General features: G+C 52.9%; 3 protein-coding genes across 3 annotated transcripts; all 3 read left to right on the top strand.

Moving 5' to 3' along the window:
- Positions 1-862: 862 nt before the first annotated feature.
- LOC117580747 (cubilin homolog) lies at positions 863-13977 on the top strand. The gene is made up of 12 exons (XM_034267433.1): positions 863-1043; positions 1105-1401; positions 1595-1778; positions 1837-2613; positions 2675-3430; positions 3507-4199; positions 4269-5996; positions 6047-6209; positions 6753-7799; positions 7855-12506; positions 12855-13530; positions 13603-13977. The coding sequence occupies exons 1-12, from the start codon at positions 946-948 to the stop codon at positions 13848-13850; spliced, it is 11319 nt and encodes a 3772-aa protein (XP_034123324.1). The 5' UTR covers positions 863-945; the 3' UTR covers positions 13851-13977.
- A 1405-nt stretch (positions 13978-15382) lies between these two features.
- LOC117581178 lies at positions 15383-16111 on the top strand. The gene is made up of 3 exons (XM_034268123.1): positions 15383-15546; positions 15621-15955; positions 16016-16111. The coding sequence occupies exons 2-3, from the start codon at positions 15725-15727 to the stop codon at positions 16094-16096; spliced, it is 312 nt and encodes a 103-aa protein (XP_034124014.1). The 5' UTR covers positions 15383-15546; positions 15621-15724; the 3' UTR covers positions 16097-16111.
- Positions 16112-18222: 2111 nt separating this feature from the next.
- On the top strand, positions 18223-19697 carry LOC117580942 (keratin, type I cytoskeletal 9). The gene is made up of 2 exons (XM_034267725.1): positions 18223-18413; positions 18505-19697. Exons 1-2 carry the CDS (start codon positions 18408-18410, stop codon positions 19519-19521), a joined length of 1023 nt encoding a protein of 340 aa, XP_034123616.1. The 5' UTR covers positions 18223-18407; the 3' UTR covers positions 19522-19697.
- Positions 19698-19788: the final 91 nt, after the last annotated feature.

Raw genomic sequence — 19788 nt, 5'->3', positions numbered from 1 at the left:
TGTAAAATTGTTTTTACACGCCCTAAAAGCAAAGGCGGTAAATATGTGAGCTTCCTGGGCTTTTGAATCCTTTATTCAGTACGGTTTAGGGTACTGCCACTCAGCCAACCAGTCAACCAGTCGAAGCAGCCAAAACACCATTAGAGAGGAACTCTGTTAGCAAACCAAGACACACTCTTCCGTTCTCTAGTTCCTATCCAGCGACATGGCGACAGTAGCTCATAATAATAATAATCATAAAAATCTCTTTGTGCATTTGTAACTAATACAGAACAAAAAAACACTTAAACTAGACATTTAGTGGCCGGCAACTGGCACAGCGAGCAGAAACTTAAACTGCGCATAGCCTGAACTTAACCCTTAACACCACGCAACCAGAGTCTATTCTATAAATTACCAAAAAAGAGATTGATGTAATTAGAAAAAAATGGAAACAACAAATGGCACCAAGCTAAATGTAAGAGCCCGGGGGCAAAGGCAAAGAGGAGAAAACAGAAACCTAAAACCCTAAGCTAAATGATATTATTTATGTGCTATTATAATGGATATTATTAGCAACCTAAGCCTAGGCAACCGAGAGCAATCCGATTCGGGATCAGTATCTGTACTCCCACGTCCATCGATTCGAGAAAAATGCTCACAAACAAAAAGAAAAAATATATATAAAAATATATAAATATATCTGTGTGTGTCTACGAAACTAAACAAAATGAACGATTTTTAATTCTGATTGGGTTAGAGTGCACGAGGAATGTTAGTTTGATGGGCGTACTCTTGGGTACCGCCCCCACACTTGCAGCACACTTAATCCGAGTCGATCTGAGCAGCAGCGTTCTGGCTTAGCCTCACAGTCGCACATCGTTAGCCGAGCGCAGCGGAAGACTCTCTTTTTGTTGTTGTGTGTGTGTTGTGTGTTTTTTATTGGAAAGTGTTTCCTTCGGTAATATGCCAGGAGCTGCTGCAAGTGGCAGACTCCTGCTGTGGCCATGCCTAATCCTACTTCTGGCTTCTGTTTGGCCAGCGGTGCAGGCTTTTGTCAACTCGTAAGTGACTGTCGCTCAACAAACAGATCTCGTCGTGGTCTTCATTCTGCTCGATTTTCAGACCGAAAATCATCAGCAAAGATGGCAATTTGATCTTTGAATCGGGTGCCAATCGCAACATTAGCTTTCGCCTGTCGGGCAACTCTCGTCTGACCATCAACGAGGAGTACGATGTGCTCGAGCTGCTGCTGGCCAGCGGGGGATCAAAGAAGCGACCCAACGGCAGCAACAAGGATGAATGGAGCTCGACTGAGGATTTCGTTGATATCCGTAAGCTGGCAGATCAATTAACAGACTTTCAGCGGCGTGCCTTTGGTGCGAATGGACTCAAGAGCATGCTGCAACAGCAGCTAAACAGGTGAGTGGGATGTGAAGGGCACGACTTGCTCTAGCTTAAAGTGAATTTACGTGGAAGGTGAAGTTGTCCGCTGTTATTCCCCACGCTCTCTCGGCTTTCTGTTTGTCGTATGAGATTGCCCTTTTGCTCCAGCCCTTCCCAGCTTCAATTCGGAGTTCTAGAATTTGCATCTCTCTGCTTGATTTCGCTGCAGAACACGCGGCTCACGGGTTTTGCTGCGACGCTATCAAATCCGTTTGCGTGCCATGGAGAACAAGGTGAATCGACTGGAGACGCAGCTGGAGCTGAACAGCTGCCAGAGTGGACCCTGCGAGAATGGCGGCAGCTGCTACAATACCTTCAGTGGCTATCGCTGCCAGTGCCGGCCGTCCTTCGAGGTGCGTTTTGTGGGGCGTATTTGGGGGCGTCTCTCTGATCATCTCTCTTGCGTTTCAGGGTGCCAAGTGCGAGATTGATGTGAACGAGTGCGCCCTGTATGAGGGCACTGACTTGGCCTGCCAGAATGGAGCCCAGTGCCTGAATCAGTTTGGATCCTACAGCTGTTTGTGTTTGCCGGGCTGGCATGGAATGCACTGCACCCAGCGGAAGGGTGACTGCACACAGGCGAGCGCCTGGGAGCTCTGTGGACATGGCGCCTGTGTGCCCAGCTCCGATGAGGCTGGCTACCGTTGCCTATGCACGCCGGGCTGGAAGACCAACGGGCTGACGCCCGTCTGCGGTGAGGATGTGGACGAGTGCAGTGACACTGCTGCCCACACGCCCTGCTCGACCAAGTGCATCAATCTGCCGGGCAGCTTCACGTGCGCACCCTGTGCCGCCGGCCTCACGGGCAACGGCATAGGTTGCCGCGACCTAAACGAGTGCGAGACCAACAACGGTGGCTGCAGCCTCAATCCCCGCGTGGACTGCCTCAACACCTATGGCTCCCATCACTGTGGCGAGTGCCCCGTGGGCTGGACGGGCGATGGGCGCACCTGCGAGCGCAACAGTCCCAGCAGCGGCAGCGGCAGCAGCAGCAATCCCGGCAACTCCGAGTTGGCCACCATCAGCAGCTGCGCGCAGCGTGGCAGTCTCTGCCATCCGGCGGCCAACTGTTTCGAGATCTCCGGCACTGTTGTGTGCAGCTGTCCGAGCGGCATGGTTGGCCCAGGCTATGGTGCCAATGGCTGTGTCAATGGCACGGTTCTAAATTGCAAATCCAATCCATGTCTGGTGAGTCTTGATCGAAAACAACATAAATGCATGTGCATGATTGCTCTCCCATGCTGTGTAGAACAATGGCATCTGCTTGGATGGTGGACCCGCGAACTTTACGTGCCTGTGCAACCGTGGATTCCGGCCGCCACTCTGCGAGCCACTGCCCAATCCGTGTGAGGCGCATCCCTGCAAGAATGGAGGACGCTGCAATCCCACACTGTCGAGTGCAGATGGTTTTGTGTGCCAGTGTCTGCCGGGCTACCGGGATCGATTGTGCGCCACGCGCTTTAGCAGCTGCAATGCACTGCTGAGCGCCGCGAGCGGTCGACTGAGGTATCCGCCGGAGGGCATCGGCTACGAGCACAATGCCCAATGTGCGTGGGTAATCCGCACAAACGAGTCGCTGGTGCTGAATGTGACATTCAGCACCTTCGATCTGGAGGACTCTACCGAATGCCGCTTCGACTGGCTGCAGGTCAACGATGGCCGCTCGGCGGCGGCACAGATCATCGGTCGTTACTGTGGCAACCATTTGCCGCATGGCGGCAACATCATCTCGTCGGGCAATCAGCTGTACCTGTGGTTCCGCTCGGATAACAGCACCTCCCGCGAGGGCTTCGATCTCAGCTGGGTGTCAATGGAGCCGCAGTGCGGTGGCCGCCTCGAATTCGAGTCGTACGGCACCTTGGCCTCGCCCGGATCGCCGGGCAATTATCCCAGGAATCGGGACTGCCGCTGGCACCTGGTGGCACCCACCAGCAAACGCATCAAGCTCACGTTCTTCAGTCTGCAGCTGGAGCAGCACACCAACTGCAATTTCGACTATGTCGAGGTGAGTAGCGGGATGGGAGTTGAGGAGTGAGGGTTGGGCATAGCTCTACTCCATCTTTTGATTGCTGTCTCCACAGATCAGGGACTCCATTTCGAATCGAGAGCTGGCAAAGTTTTGCAGCAGCGGCCAACCCGCTCCACTGCTGCTGCCCACCCACGAGGCCATCATTCAGTTCCATTCGGATGCCGACGGCACCGACTCGGGCTTCCAGCTGCACTATTCAGTTGAGGAACGTGTGCCGGGCTGTGGCGGCACCTACACCAGCCAGGAGGGCTCCATACGCTCCAGCAGTCTGACCAGCGATGTGCCCATGTCCTGCGAGTACGAGATACGCCTGGCCATTGGCGAATCGGTGGGCATTGACTTTGTCGCCTTCGAAATGGGTCGCCAGGATTGCCTGGAGCTGTACGATGTGACCGAGCTTGGCAGCAGCCTGCTGCAGGCCAAGCACTGTGGCGAAACGCCTGGCATTCCGCCCAACTTCAGGTCTCTGTTCAATCGGGTGCGCATCAAGGCGTACGCTGTCCGCGGACGCTTCGAGCTCCACTACCGGACACTCTGCTCCTACACATTCGACAGTGACTCGGGCACTGTGCTCTCGCCTGGCTATCCCAATCTGACGACCAGCGACACGCTGTGCACCTACACAATCAGCACGGCGCCCAATAAGTTGATCGTTCTGAATCGGCTTGACTTTCAGCTGGAGGATGGTCTACAGACAAGCGATGATGATGACGAGGACGCTGCCTGTCTGGGCACCAGTTTGAGGGTGAGTTTGGCTCTCTGCCAAAGGTCCTTGATTGCCATGTTCTTGATGATTCTTTTGCTTCTCGGACAGATCAACGCTGGCATCAACCGCCAGATACTGGGACCCTACTGTGGCAAGCATCTGCCGGATGAGGAGTTTATTAGCCGCACAAACCACTTGATTCTGCAGCTGCAAACGGACAGAAATAGTCGTGGGCGTGGCTTCAAGTTCGAGTATCAGACAGTGGCCGCTGCCAGCGATCATTGTGGCGGTGTACACACCAAGGAGGGACGCATCCGTCTGCCCGTGTCAGAGGACGGCCACTATGACAATGATCTCACTTGCTATTGGGTGATTCAGGCGCCGGCACGCAAGGTCATACGGCTGCACTGGCTGAGCTTTCAGCTGGAGTTGAGCAGCGATTGTTCGTACGATCGTGTGGAGATTTTCGACAGCATGGATGCCTACAAGCCGGATGCCAAGCCGCTGGTGCGCTACTGCTCTATGGCTTTGCCGGAGGACTTTGTCACGCAGGCCCGCCTGCTGACCATCAAGTTTGTGTCGGACTACAGCAGTGGCTATGATGGCTTCGAGCTGGAGTACAGCTTCGTGGACACCGACAGCTGTGGCGGGCACATACACGCCTCCAGCGGCGAGCTGCTCTCACCCGGTTATCCGATGAACTACTCCGCGGATCTCGACTGCGACTGGCAACTGACGGTGGGCATTGGCCATCTGGTGGAGGTGCAGCTGGAGATATTCGATCTGGAGAGCTCCGCCAACTGCAGCCGGGACTATCTCGAGGTGCGCAATGGCGGCGATCTGGCCTCGCCGCTCATCGGACGCTTCTGCGGCTCACGCATTCCCACGCGCATTCCCAGCTTCAGCAATGAGCTGCGCCTGCACTTCCACACGGATGCGGCCATCAGTGGCCATGGCTTTCGTCTGCGTTGGCGCGTCTTTGCCAGCGGCTGTGGCGGTCGCCTGAGCTCCAATGATGGCGTGATAACCTCACCGCGTTATCCCAGCAGCTATCCGCACAATGCGCACTGCGAGTGGCAGGTGCGCGTCCATCCGGGCTCGGGTGTGCAGCTGCTCATCGAGGACATGGAGCTGGAGAGCTCCGATGACTGCTCGTACGATAATGTGAAGATCTTTATGGGTGCACGCCATCCGGGCTATGAGCCCATCCTGAAAATCTGCGACCTGCCAGAAGAGAGCCAACGCGTGGTGCGTCTCGATGACAACGAGGTGACGATCGCCTTCAACTCTGACGTAAGCAATGCGATGCGTGGCTTCCGCATCTCCTATACGACCAACTGTCGGCGCAATGTGACAGCCACCTACGGCACCATCGAGAGCTTGAACTTTATGGAGCCATACTGGGATGAGGTGCCCATCAATTGCAGCTGGACGATACGTGCGCCCAGCGGTAATCGCATTCGCCTGGAGGTCTCGCACATGGAGCGGCACGAGGAGCGTGTGCCCACAGCTCTACCGGGCGGCGTCTATCTCATTGACGGTGCCACTCTGTTGCCCCTGCTCGGGCCGGGCGCGCACAATGCCAGCGGCGATGTGCTGACCGTCGTGCACAATGACAGCAATGTCAACTTCCAGCTGGAGTATCGCATCGATGGCTGCCTGCAAGAGTTTCGCGCCGAGAGCGGCTCCTTTCAATCACCCAACCATCCGGGCATGTACCCGAACAATCTCGAATGCTACTGGCTGATCAACGTGCAAATGGGCGACACCATTGAGCTGACTGTCAACAATTTGGATCTCGAGGAGAGCGTCAATTGCTCCAAGGACGCACTGACGGTGGGTACCATTATGCACTCCCGGACTTACTCTAATCTCTGTTCTTGCAGGTGTCCAATCATATGCACGAGGTGTTTGCCCACGAACGCCACTGTGGCTCAACCAGCCAGCTGATCCTCACCAGTGCCGGCCATCGCATGCACATACGATTCATCGCCGATGGCGAGCACAATGGACGCGGCTTTGAGGCCACCTATCGCACAGTTCGCTCGAGTGAGTAGAAAGAAAAGACAAAACAATACCAAAATGGCTGCTGTTCTATCGCGTGAGGGAGAGGGAGGGAGCGCACAGGTTCTCAATTCTCTTTTCGCCCATGCTTCGTGGGCAGTGACAGTGGGCAATCAATAAATGTTTGCACACTGACAACAATTTTCCACTTTGAATGCTCATATCTCTTAAACTAAATTGTATCTTGAAAATTCGTTAGAAAATGCTCTTTTAGTTGCGTTTATTGATTATATGAGAAGAGCTCAAACAACTCTTCGACTTTTGTCACTCCTTTTCTGTTGCGTCGCCCACTGTGCAGCGCGAATGACTTCAGCGTTGACGTCTTCACCACAGGTGAGACGCTATCTCTATCCCTTTCTAGCACTTGTCTCTGTGTGCGTGGTGAATAAGTTATTGGTCCTCCCCACAGCGGTCAACGTTAAGCGGCAAAGGATGGATTAAAAAATAATTGAAAAAGCATTTGCTTCTCATGCAATATATTTGTATTTGCATTGTGTGTATAACGTTTCCCCCTCTTTAACCTTGCAGCCTGCGGTGGCAAGTTGAGCGTTCGTAATGGTGTCATCCAATCACCCAACTATCCCATGCCATATCCGGAGCAGAGTCATTGCGAATGGCTGGTGGAGGTGTCACCGCATCATCGCATTGTCTTTGATGTGCAGGACATGGACATCGAGTCTGGATACGATTGCTCCTGGGACTACCTCGAGGCGTACGACACGATAGGCGGCGACGAAGACGCCGAGGGTCAGCGAATCTTTAAGCTCTGCGACACCGGCGCCAGTCAAAAACGAATGTCCGCCTCGAACACGGCCATTGTGAGGTTTGTGAGTGATGATTCCATTTCGCGACCAGGTTTCCGGCTGCACTTCCATGAGTCGTGCGGCCAACAGATTACCATCGATGACACCGATTTTGAGTATCTCAGTTTGGAGCGACAGGCGCCACGCAACGAGACCTGTCTCTGGGTGCTGCAGGCCTCTGATCCCGGCAAGCACATCATTTTCACGGCCACCAGCATTAAGCTGCGCCCGGAGGTAGACAGTACGTACCCCCAGGAGGGTGACTGCATGCCCGTTGGCGTTAAGGTGTACGACGGGCCCGAGGCAACGGGCACGCCGCGTCTTCAGTTCTGTCGCTCGCATCCGCCGGCGATAATATCGCATGGCCAGTCGTTGACCATCAGTCTGCCGCTGCTGCTGGTGGAGGAGTTTGAGGGACATTTCATGACCATGGACACGGCCTGTGGCAGCGTGTACACGTCCATATCTGGCCGCTTCAGCACACCGTACTACCCGGACAGTTATCCGCCCAATATCGATTGCGTGTGGGTGCTGGCCGCCAGCGAGGGCAACTCCCTGAGCCTCACCATCGAGTCGATGGATCTGGAGCAGTCCGATGGCTGCAATCGGGACTATCTGGAGGTGCGCGAGAAGTTCGAGCGCGGCCCACTCATCGGTGTCTATTGTGGCAATCAGGTGCCCGGTGTCATACACTCACGCGGCACCATCTGGATGAAGTTCAAGAGCGACGATGACAACGTGGGCGAGGGGTTCATGGCCTCCTACAATTATGGTATGACTCTTGCTTTGTTCCCCGTCTTTTGGCTAACTTTCTGCGCATTTTTCAGAGCGACACAACGAGCTGAATGGCACCGCTGGAGTGATAACTTCACCGCAATATCCGAGTCAATTCCAAACGTCCGATCCGTACAGCTGGCGCATTACCGTGGACAAGAACTATGTGGTCATGATCACCATAGAGCATCTCAGGGACTTGGATCAGCCGCATTTGAGCTTCTACGATGGCTACTCGGACATTGGTGCTCGACTGGAGACTGAAGTGGGCGATGCACCGATTAGATCCAGCACGAATACGGTTTACTTCACGGCCAGTCGGGGTCCCTTCAAGCTCAACTGGCAGCAGCTGTCCAAGGAGTCACTGCGCTCAAATCGCACGGCCGAGGAGCAGACACGACACTGTGGCCAGCAGCTGCTCAGCCTCAACCAGACAATGTTCACATTGAATTCGCCCGGCTATCCCGGCGGCTATGAGAATGGCTTGCAGTGTGCATGGACTCTGGTGCCGGTCAATACGGCCATGCACGCCATCTTCCAGCTGGCCAAGCTCGACCTGGAGGTCTTTGGCTCTGGTGAGTGCATCGCCGACTATTTGCAGATCTCGCAGAGCTCCGACATGCAGACCTGGACGGAGCAGGCGAAACTCTGCGCGGAGCCTAACAACACAGCGACGCGTATCTTCCATGGCAATCCCTACCTCAAGGTGGAGTTCATCACGGATGCGAGCGTCAATCAGACGGGCTTCAATGGTTTGGTGCGCACGGAATGCGGCTCAGAGCTGTCCGCCTCCAGGGGCGTGATAAACATCACCGATTCGGTCCGTGGCAGCCCCCTGAGGCCACAGGAGTGCGTATGGAAGCTGCGCGTGCGTCAGGGTCGTCGCATTCGCATCGACTTTCCCGAGTTTCAGCTGGACAATGCGAATGGTGTGTCCCCGGCTCCAACCTTTGGCAGCGGACAGCTGTGCGGCACCTTCCTGATGGTGCGGAACGGCGATGCGGCAGACTCACCCTTCCTGGGCAGGGGCAAGTATTGCGACAGCGGCAACACCGATGTGCTGGAGACCACATCGAATAGGGCGTACGTCAAGTTCCGCTATCAGGGATATCCCCGCTTCAGGGTCACCTTCCGCTTCGAGGAGCTGGGCCATGCCTGCTCCGGCCGCATTGTGCTGGGTCCCGCCGCTGGCGAGCAGCAGGTCATCACCTCGCCCAACTATCCCAATCTGCCCAATCCGCACTCGGAGTGCGTGTGGCTAATCTCTGCGCCGCCACAGCACAGGATCTCTGTGCAGTTCTTTGGCAACTTCGATCTGACGGCAGCCACGGGGGCAGCGGGCGATGCTGCCCAATGCGATCGCGAGTTCATCCAAATGAACGATGGCAGCACGGAGCTGAAGCCTGAGCTGGGACGTTTCTGTGGCAATCGCAAACCGAATACGATATACTCCTCGGGCAGCCAGCTAAGGATACGCTACTACACGGAGGTGCCCGAGCCGCTGCACGGCTTCCAGGCTCGCCTCAGCATTGCCCGCTGCGGCGGCAGCTACTTCAGTCCCGAGGGAGAGTTCAGTTCGCCGACGCCGGAGCAGCTGCAGCTGCACACGGATCAGGGCATGACCTTGGAGGAGTGCGTATACACCATCGAGGTGGAGAAGGGCAACACCATTGAGCTGGAGAGCGAGCGGCTGCAGCTGCCGGCCCAGGTGGCTGGCAATTGCTCTCAGCATACGCACGTGCGGCTGGAGGAGATCGAGGCGTACGGCTTGGAGGGTGAGGAGCGCATCATTGACACATTGCTGGTGTGCGGCACACACGACAGACGACTGCTGGTGGAGACCAACAAGATTGTGGTGCGACTGCGACTGATCGATGGCAATCTGAAGGACAATGAGGGCTTCCGTTTCCGCTACAAGGCGGTCGGTTCGCGATGCGGCGAGAAGATCGAGGCCATGCAGGGAGTGCTGCAGTCGCCGGGCTATCCAGATGGCGTCACCCATCCGATGCACTGTGTGTGGCGCCTGGAGGTGCCCAAGGGACGGCGCGTACGCGTCGAGATACTCGACTTTGATACGGGCGGAGGGACAACGGCTCGCGGTTCGCCCGTCTTTCGGGGTCGCCTCACCTTTGCCAATGATCACAAAATGCAGTCCATTCTGGGTCGATACACCAATGACCCACCTGCCGAGATAATCTCCTCGGACAACACAATGGGCATCGATGCCTTCCTGCTGCCCTTTAGCCGTCATCGCGGCTTCAAGCTGCGCTTCAGCGCCCACGGAGTGAGCGAGTGCCGGCACCTGAATCTGCTCGAGGGCGGGCCCTGGGAAACGCTCAACTTTGAGCGGCCGAACCTGACCAGCCTGGTGCACTGCAGCTACAACCTGACGCCACCGCCCAACTCCACACTGCTCATCCAGGTGCTGAAGTATAACACCAGCTCCGTGATCATGAGGAACCAGCACATCTGCGGTCTGCTATCGCCCCTTAAGCTGTCCCGCCTGGAGCAGTCTGAGCCGCTGCTGTCGCACATTCTCTGCGGATTCGAGAGCATTGCCCCGGGTGACAATCTGCCCACAGTTCGCGTGCCCTTCCCCATTCAGATGACCGTCTCGGCCAGCGTACGCAACGAGCTGAGGCAGCTGCGTCTTGGCTACAGCATGCAGTCGTGTGGCGGCATTTGGCCCCTGGAGCCGGGCGATAATCTGACCATCCGCGAGCCCTTTGGCATGCGTAATGTGGCCGGGGCCATCGACTGTGCCTGGGCCATTGGACCAGACATGGATGCGAGCGGAGAGGATGGACCATCGCTTCAGGTGTCGGACATTCAGCTGGAGGTGTCGCTCACAGTGAATCTACCAAATGCAGCTGGAGCTGGAGGCGCAGGCGCCTGTCATAAGCAGTTCCTGAAGGTGTACAACGGACCGGACCAGAACTCCCCATCGCTGGGCACGTACTGTGACCAGGCATCGGCCGTGAATCTGGTGGTGGAGCGTGGGTTGTTCCTGGAGTACCATGCGGATCGGTACGAGGCCAACTCCACCTTCAATGTGTCCATCAAGTACGGCTCGGGATGCGGCGGGAAGCTCAGCTATCCGTATCGGCATGTCGAATTCAGCGAGCAGTACAAGAACAATGTGGAGTGCGTGTGGGAGGTGGAATCTTCGCCGGGCTATCACATTGGACTCTCCTTCCAGTCGCGCTTCTACATCGAGGACAGCACCGGCTGCACCAAGGACTATCTGCTGGTGCAACAGCGCAACGATTCCGCTGGCAATTGGACCGATCTGCAGAGGATATGTGGCCGTGCACCGCCGCAGCAGATCAACACCACAACGCCCTTTATGCGGCTCATCTTTCGCTCCGATGGCGATGTGGTTGGCGACGGATTCGTGGCCAAATTCGATCGCAACTGTGGCGGCACTCTCTATGCCACAGACGCCGAACAGGAGCTGACGAGCCCCGGCTACCCGGGCTATGAGCATAACCTCAAGTGCAGCTGGACATTCGTGCCGCTGGATCCGCACGCCGCTGGCGTTCTGGTCAGCTTCCTGCAGTTCGATCTGGAGCAGGCTCCCATAAATGTCTGTCCATTCGACAACGTCACCGTGGTCACCCGAGATGGTGGCGATCACGTGCAGCAGGCCACCATATGCGGTGTGAAGCACAATCACGAGTACCGGGCCAAGCAGTCCATCGATCTGACACTGCGCACGGACAGCAGCTACAACGGTCGCGGCTTCCGGCTGGTGTACAGCACCCGACTATGCGGTGGCGTCATCAGCGAGACGGGAGCGGTGGCCTCGCCCCGGCAGCACACGGACAACATGTTGCCGCCGAGCAGCGACTGCTACTGGAATCTGACAGCGCCGGAGGGCCACAAGTTCACCATCCGGTTTGAGCTCATCGACTTTGAGGCGAACTCCAACTGCGCCTACGACGGCGTGGAAGTCTTTGCTGGGGCGGTGCCGAATGAGAGGATGCGTGCGGGACGCTTCTGTGGGCGCATCACCGAAGATTTGCCCACGATCAGCATTGGCAGCCAACGTGCTCTGATCCACAGCTTCTCCGATGAACGTGATCCCTCGCGAGGATTCCGTGCGCTGGTGCGCGTGCTGCGCAACTGCGACGAGCATATCCGGATGAACGGCTCCAGCAGGTATGTGTTCAGCAAGTTCCATAGCCAGGAGGGCTACGAGCACAACCTGGACTGCAACATTGTGTTCAATGCGCCGGCCGATCAGCAGCTCAGCTTGGAGTTCCCCACCTTCCATGTGGAGCAGGGCGACGACTGCGGCAAGGACTTTGTTGAGCTGCGCGACGGGGCCGGACCCTTTTCGGAGCTCATTGGCAAGTTCTGCGGCCAGGATCAGCCGCCAACCATCACCACATCCCGTCACACACTCTTCCTGCGCTTCTTCACAAATTCCGCCATCAATGACTCCGGCTTCGAGCTGACCGTCAGCAGCAAGCCGCGGCTGTGCGGCAGTCCGGAGATCAAGCTGGAGTCCGCCGGTCTCAAGCAGACCACACTCAGCTCTCCCTCCACGGAATCCGGCGGCAACTACGACAACGGTGTCGCTTGCTTCTGGAAGATTGTTGGCGATGCGGCTCTGAATCTTCAGTTCATCAGCTTCGATTTGGAGGGGCCCGATGCCAATGGGAGCTGTGTGGCCGACTATCTGAAAATCTACAACAGTGAGGTAACTATACGATAAATTGGTTCTTTTAATTTCCTTTGACTTTAAAAAGAAGTCCTTGTCCGGTCACGTGGCATAGAAAAAGATTTTTAGGGCAGCAACTTCGTGTTGCCAATGCACAAAAGCTCGGTTGCTGCAGCGGCAGCGCAGCAACTTCGTGGGGGTGGCCCATGCACAAAAGCTCGGCTGCTGCAGCGGCAGCGCAGCAACTTCGTGGGGGTGGCCCATGCACAAAAGCTCGGCTGCTGCAGCAGCAGAGAAGCAAGAACCGTTTTGGCCTTCAGTGTGCAGCTTTGCCTACTGAAATTTAGTCACTCTCTGGTCTTCTCTCTCTCTTCTTCTGACTTGCAGGATGCCCTCATGGTGGAGCAGGGCTATGGCAGTGAGCTTATCGTCAACGGTCAAACATCCCGCAGCAACATGATGAATTATGCCACGGAGCATGTGTACTGCGGTGCCGGAAAGCCGGACACGTACTATGCGAATGCGCACGAGGTGTATGTAAAGTTCCGCACAAATGGTGCGGTGACACGACCCGGCTTCCAGATCCGTGTGTTTATGGATTCGGACTGTCAGCGCCACTACAGTGGGCTGCAGGGACGAGTGCGGCTATCGGAAACGTCGGACTGCGACGTCTATATACGGGCGCCAGCCAACTACACGCTCAGCTTGTACCAGGCGGAGCTGGTGTTCGGATCATTTGACTGCGATCAGGAGAACATGCAGGTGTTCGACAGGAACAACCAGTCGCTGATGCGCATCTGCTCCTACGTGGATGCGGGCAAGAGTCTCTTTAGCCAGACGAACGAGCTGCGGCTGCACATTAAGACGGGCTCGTACCTAAGCACACTGGACCTGACCTTCCTGGCCAGCCCCGTCGAGGCGGGACCCGGTTGCGGCGGCCAGCTCTACAATACCGAGGGCATCTTCACCAACCCCTTCTATCCGGAGAATGTGCGCAACAACTCCGACTGTCGCTGGACAATCCAAGTGCCCAGCAACAACCGCGTGCTCCTATTATTTGAGAGTAAGTCAAGCTTTTTCCTTTTGGCCTTTGAGCTTACCTCCGAACTTATCGTTTGCCCTTTACTTTGGCCAGCCTTCGACCTGGGTTCGAGAAGCACCTGCCACACAGACTATCTGCAGATCCTGGAGAAGCAAGCGGGCAGTGGCGAGGAACGAGAGATGCGACGATTCTGCGGCGATGACGCCCCGCGTGTCTACAAGAGCGAGAGTAGCAAACTTGTCGTCCGATTCCATAAGACTGTAAATTACGACGGTGTCGGTTGGGTCATCAAGTTTTCCAGCGTCTATTCCAATTACCAGATACCCGCATATATGCTTTAATCATATTATATCATTTAGTTATCCAATTTCAAAAGTTCAACAAAGGTTTTAAGATGTTGTTATAAAGCTCACAAAAATTGCTCCAAATCTGTTTGCTATATAATAAAGTTCTCATCGGTATGATCAAGCTCTCCCTCCCATCGTTCTTGTTTAATGGTTTTAATGTTTAAAATTGTATCGATCAGACAGTTTTTACCACCTCAATGTTCGCACTGCAAGTCGTACTCGTTGCACTCGCCAGAATCCGCATGGAGGAGAATATAAAACCAATAATACAAAAGTCCAACGACGATGAAAACAATGAGCCAGTAGGCCACACGCCCTGCGGGCCATATGGGATCGGGAAGAGGTACATTCTCGTCGTGCTCAGTGGACTTGCCTGTCCACTTGCGAATCGTTTCCAGATTCCGGCCCATTCCAACAGAAGAGTGACTTTCCTATAGAGACTATATATGGAATGTGTAGCTAGCCGAAAACTACAAACACAACCATTGGTGAATATATTTGCACGGGCAACTCGACAGGCAAAGTTCATAAAATGTATACAAATAATTTTACATATTGATATGCTTAAAGCCTGATAAGTGCCCACAAAAATATGTAATGCTCTTTTTTTCAATGCATTAAAAATGCTTAAGCACAAATATATGTATGTATGTGCTACGTGAACGGTTCTAGCTAGGACAATGGCGATTCGGAAATTTGCATGTTGACTCACAGATGTTCCCAGGCTTGGCAGAAGTAACTCCTACGCATATCCAAGGGCCAAAGGAATGACAATAATTTATCACTCCAATTAACCTCATAATTTGTCTAGTGAAAAAATTGGTTTTTAACTTAACTCTGAATGCAACATTTTGTGGCTCTAGCCTTTATGATCTCTGAGATCCAGGCGCTCAACAAGACGGACATGTATGTACATACCTACATACATACTTACAAATACAGTATGTTTACTTAACTCCTTGTTTGACCCATGAAGCAGCATGTGCATACAAATTGTTGAAATTGCTGCTTCAGAAAGTACATGCAAATATACAGACACATAAGCATGTGTTTCATGATGCAAAGAAAACAGAGAACTCCGCCATAGTGTCAGTTGTGAGAAGAGTAGTGCATTTCGCACATTCTCATTGGTTTTAAGTCATTGGGCTCCATGTCTGTGCTCTTCTGCGGTGCATGTACCATGTTTGCAGCGCGTGTGTGAAGGGGATGACTATAGTGTGAAGGCTTGCAAAACAAACAAAAAACCATTTTAGTGTTGCAGGTGTCCAGAAATCGATTCCTGTGTTCCTTTTGCATTTAAAAATATTTCTAGATATATCAAATACCATGTTTAAATTGTATTCAGCTGCAGTGCCCTTGTGAACAAAAAAGTGTAATTCAATGAAGTTTTATTAAATTTTGCAAATTATTCAGTGCGATACATTGCTTTCGATAGTTAATACGTTCACGGATCCTGCGCTTCACAGCACTGGTGATTACCGTTACTTGAAATGACAATGGCAGGACAAGTAAAACAAAATCAAAGGCGCAATTTGTGGATTGCTCTTGCTAATATTTCAATTTAGACATCTTTTGAATAAGCGTACACCGCGCATAATTGTGGCAACTGAACGCACTTCAATAAATTATCACTTGGGCGCGGTTTTACCAACTAAAAACAACAAAATCGTGTAAATCAACAGCATAATGGGTAAATAAACAATTCTGCATACAAGAGAGCCGTGAGAAATGTGTATAATAATATAATTACAATCCCAAAATCAGAGGGAACTGAACAGAATTCAATTTTCGCACGTCTGAACGCTCGCTACGGGAATCTAACTTCACCGTCCCCGCGTGACGTGACCAACGTGCGTAAGGCGTAGAACATGTCCCTGGCTCAAAGGCGATTGAAGAATGCCGTCAAGGAATACGTGGAGGTGGACGTCAACAACAATGTGGAGTTATTCGAGCAGCAGAATATCAATCCGAATATGGAAACCAAGAAAACCATTGTCAAGATATGCATATGCGACCGTCCAATGAAGCTCCTCGAGTGTGGCCGCTGCCACCAGTCCTTCCGTGGACGCATTGCCGCCAAATGCGAGAAGCATCCAGCGGTGAGTCATTGCCTGCGTTTGCTTGCTGTTGCTTTTTTCGAACATCGCATGTGTCCATAGGAGGCGTTCCTGATGGACTTTCGCGAGTGTCCCTACTGTATGGCGAACCGTGACGTCGAACTAGCTGATGATGATCAATAAGCCGAGTTTGATACTTGACACCAGCAGAATCAATTAACATTCGTAAATGTGTGTTTCAATTCAACATTCAACAATACATTCGATTAATTCTTGTCAAGGCAGACATAGTTTGCCATTAATTTTTAGATTAATTTTAGATTAGTTTTAGATTAATTAATTACATAAATTAGAAGCGAGGCTTCTTATTTTCAATGCTTTTAATGTCTAATGCTTGAATTTCTGTGTCCTTTAGTGCAGAAGAATTCCGCACGCAACGCACCATAGGAAGAGATCAGCAGAAGCACCTAGACTGGCTTGGGAGCTTCCACAGGACTTGCAAGCGCAAAAGTAATCCAGCCTCCAGTCCTCCAGTGCAGCCATTTAGATCGATTGGTTTGTTACACGAAAGACAACGACAGCTTCTTGTTTTCTTGCACTTGTTCTTGTTTTTGTCACGAATAGGAAGAAGCATGTGCGAACCCGCTGTTTCCGTTGTACTTCCATTTGGTCAAACAAATAATTTACATACCTACTGGAAAGCTAAAGACTTGAGCTGTATTGTTAGCACTCTATTGCTAGATATTTGTAGCTTCCAACTTTGCGTCGAAACATTTCCCTCTACAGGTTTAATAATATGTGGAATTAGTTTGCGTAAGATTGTAGGTATTTGTGGCCTAGGCAAACTTTCGCCTTTCCAAGAATATTCAATTAATTATGAAAAAACCCTTTCGAGAATGAACACTAAGCTAAAATTTGGATTGGAATTCGGATTGGCTTACATTTGTGTGGCACAAATACATATGTACGTGCAGATTTATCATCAGCGTTAGGAATTCCGGTCAAAAAAAAAACATTTAAATTTATACATTTAAATATATGTACATACATTTGTGTGTTTTATGACATATCGTAAACCAATATCGCTGTTGCATAAGGTGACTCAAGCGTCGGCACTGGACTGGAGCCGGCCATTGCATGGGCCATTGATCAGGCCAAGTATTTGCACACACCACGTCAAATCATCCTCATTATGATCACTCTGATTTCCATTCAGAGACCTGGGAGACTGACTGGCCTGCCCCAACAGCAACAGCAACAGAAACCGAAACAGCTATAGCTACAGAAACAACAAGGTGCTAAAATGCCGAACGCTTAAATATTTCTGTGTGTGCTGTTTGTGTGTGTGTGTGTGTGTGTGTGTGTGAGGATGGAGCTTGTAATAGAGCCGGGTAACGGGTCATCAGCAAATCAAAGAGAAGAGAAAAAGAGACTACACTGGGTCGGAGGGGGTTCGAAGGTCTGGTTCGGTCTGTGGTCGGGGCAACATGCGCAACAGCGCGCATTAAATAATTTATACAAAAATGCACACAAAATTAACAAATTTCAAATTATGTTGCATGATATAATAATCCGTCTGTCGACTCGGGCTACGGTGTCCGGCTGCCAATCCGTTTCTTTCCCAGAGAGCGCAAAAGATTGGCCCAATCGACACATGTGCATAGGTGTGTGAGCACACGAAGAGCTGTTGCAATCCGAACGACCCAAGAGGCAGATGTGGATCCGATCCGATCCCATCCGACTCGACTGAGAGCTCACCGATGCGCCCAAATCGATAATCGTATGCAAAGAGCCGGTCAGTCGCGGTTGCGGTCTATGCCATCGTCAACGTTTGGCCCTGCCTCTGCCTCTGTCTCAGCTTCTGGCTCTGCCTCTGCCCTGCTTGACCGACAGAGCCCCCTCCCCGCTACACAGCTGTTTGGTCGGTTTGCCTAGGCTTGTGTGTTATCTGTTTGTAGTTGTTTGTTTTTGTTTGCTTGTCTCCGCCGGCGTTGTTAGTGTTGCATATTATTTGACCATTGAAGACGATGGCAACGCGGAAACGGGTGCCTCACCGACAAAGTGGATTAACCTAACGGTGCCCGAGTGAAGCATAAATTATCTCCGAAATGACACCCTGTTTTGGGTGGCGGGTAGGCCGGCCCGCTCCCATTCAGATGCGTGCGTGAGTGTTCAAGCATCCAATGTGAGTTGCAAGAGCAGCAGCCCAGCAGCTACGATGAGTCCATATCGGCAGCTCTTCATCGCTGACGTCACACATCTCTCCATTGCCATTGCCATCTCTTCATCTCCATCTCTCGCGGGTTGCGTCGCCTCTAACGGGAGTGGGCCAATGGGCAGCCCATATCCGATCTATGTATAAAAGCTACGGGAAGCGCGTAGCTGGGCATCATTCACCTACCGGGAACAGCTCGACGCGCACAGGTGTTCCTTCCGCACCGCACACACACACAACCAGAGAGAATCTCCGAGAGAGTCAACGATTCCAGCTAACATGAAGGTAAGTCGATCGCATCACGGATCAACCGGAATCTTTGGATAACAAATGGATAAACATACTAAACGGAACGGTTACTCTCTATGACGGTTAGGTCTTCATCTGCCTCTTGGCCACGGTCTGCGCCTGCAATGCCACCTTCCTGTCGTTACTTGGCGGCGGCGGCGGCGGCGGCGGAGGAGGAAGCAAGACCACTTACAATGTAATCGCCACGCCTACCTCTGGAGGAGGTCATGGAGGCGGTCACGGAGGTGGTCATGGAGGTGGTTATGGAGGAGGTCATGGAGGAGGTGGCGGTGGACATGGATATGCCCATGGTCATGGCTACTCGCATGGAGGCGGCGGAGGCGGTGGCTCAGCCCAGATCATTAAAGTCATTCTGCAGGAGGGACAAGGCTACAGCAATGCTGGTGGATCAGCAGGTGGCATCGTGGCCAGTGGACACAGCTATGGTCATGATCACGGCCACAGCCACAGTCATGGTCACGGCTCCTATGGCGGTCAGCAGGAGCAAGTCTTTAAAGTCATCGAGCAAGCTCCAGCTCCAGCTCCAGTTGCTTACCACGCAGTAAGCGGCGGCGGTGGTGGTGGCGTTGGCTACTCCTATGACCAGGGTCACTCATCCCACTCCTATGGACAATCGTATGCTTCTGGCCATGGCTATGGCGGCTCCTCATCCTACGATGTGCAGCAGTTCAATGCAATTCTGCCACAGATTCTGCAGTTGGTGCTGCAAGAGGATGCCTTTGGCGGCGGTTCAGCTGGTGTGGGCGCCATCAATGGCCAGCTGATCAATGCATACGGCAGCAAGGGCAATGCCATCATCATGAAGGCCGACCAGGCTCAGGGTGCCTTCTTCAAGAGCGGTCACGTTGTGCAGCGTGGAACACTGAAGGTGATGCGCGTCCAGGACAATCAGCAGCAGCAGCAACATGTGCAGTCTGGCGCTGCTGCTAGTGGCTGGAACAATGGCGGCAGTTCCTCTTATGGCGGTGGTGGCTGGAGCAGCGGTGGCGGTTCCTCCCATGGCGGCAGTGGCTGGAGCAGCGGTGGTTCCCCCGCTCCCAGCGCTGGCTGGAGCAGCGGAGGTCCACCTTCTTCCGCCTGGTAGTGGCACCAGTGGCACCGCTACCAGCTTAGTTAGCTAGACCAAATTAATACTTTTTTTTTATCAACTATAAATTTATCTATTTTATATTATTTTTTTTCATAGGCTAGTCCTTCGCACTGTCATTGCTTTGTGACCAAAGTACAAACAAAAAAGAAAAGAAAAGAAAAACAACCCATGGGCTCAAAGCGCCTCTTCATTGTTAATTTAAATTATTTTGTTAATAAATAAATACATCAACGATATGCAAAACAAAACACAAGCAAAAAC

The sequence above is a fragment of the Drosophila guanche genome, unplaced genomic scaffold (genome assembly GCF_900245975.1).
Source record: "Drosophila guanche unplaced genomic scaffold, DGUA_6, whole genome shotgun sequence".
In the NCBI taxonomy this organism is placed as follows: Eukaryota; Metazoa; Arthropoda; class Insecta; order Diptera; family Drosophilidae; genus Drosophila; species Drosophila guanche.
This window is presented reverse-complemented; position numbering and strand designations above follow the sequence as displayed.

Excerpts from the sequence above, each read along its gene's own strand:
- LOC117581178 (XM_034268123.1), top strand. The coding sequence starts at position 15,725 with ATGTCCCTGGCTCAAAGGCGATTGAAGAATGCCGTCAAGGAATACGTG. Across the intron at positions 15,956-16,015 it reads AATGCGAGAAGCATCCAGCG|GAGGCGTTCCTGATGGACTT; the intron begins GTGAGTCATTGC and ends ATGTGTCCATAG.
- LOC117580747 (XM_034267433.1), top strand. The coding sequence starts at position 946 with ATGCCAGGAGCTGCTGCAAGTGGCAGACTCCTGCTGTGGCCATGCCTA. Across the intron at positions 1,402-1,594 it reads CTGCAACAGCAGCTAAACAG|AACACGCGGCTCACGGGTTT; the intron begins GTGAGTGGGATG and ends ATTTCGCTGCAG. Across the intron at positions 6,210-6,752 it reads CTATCGCACAGTTCGCTCGA|CCTGCGGTGGCAAGTTGAGC; the intron begins GTGAGTAGAAAG and ends TTAACCTTGCAG.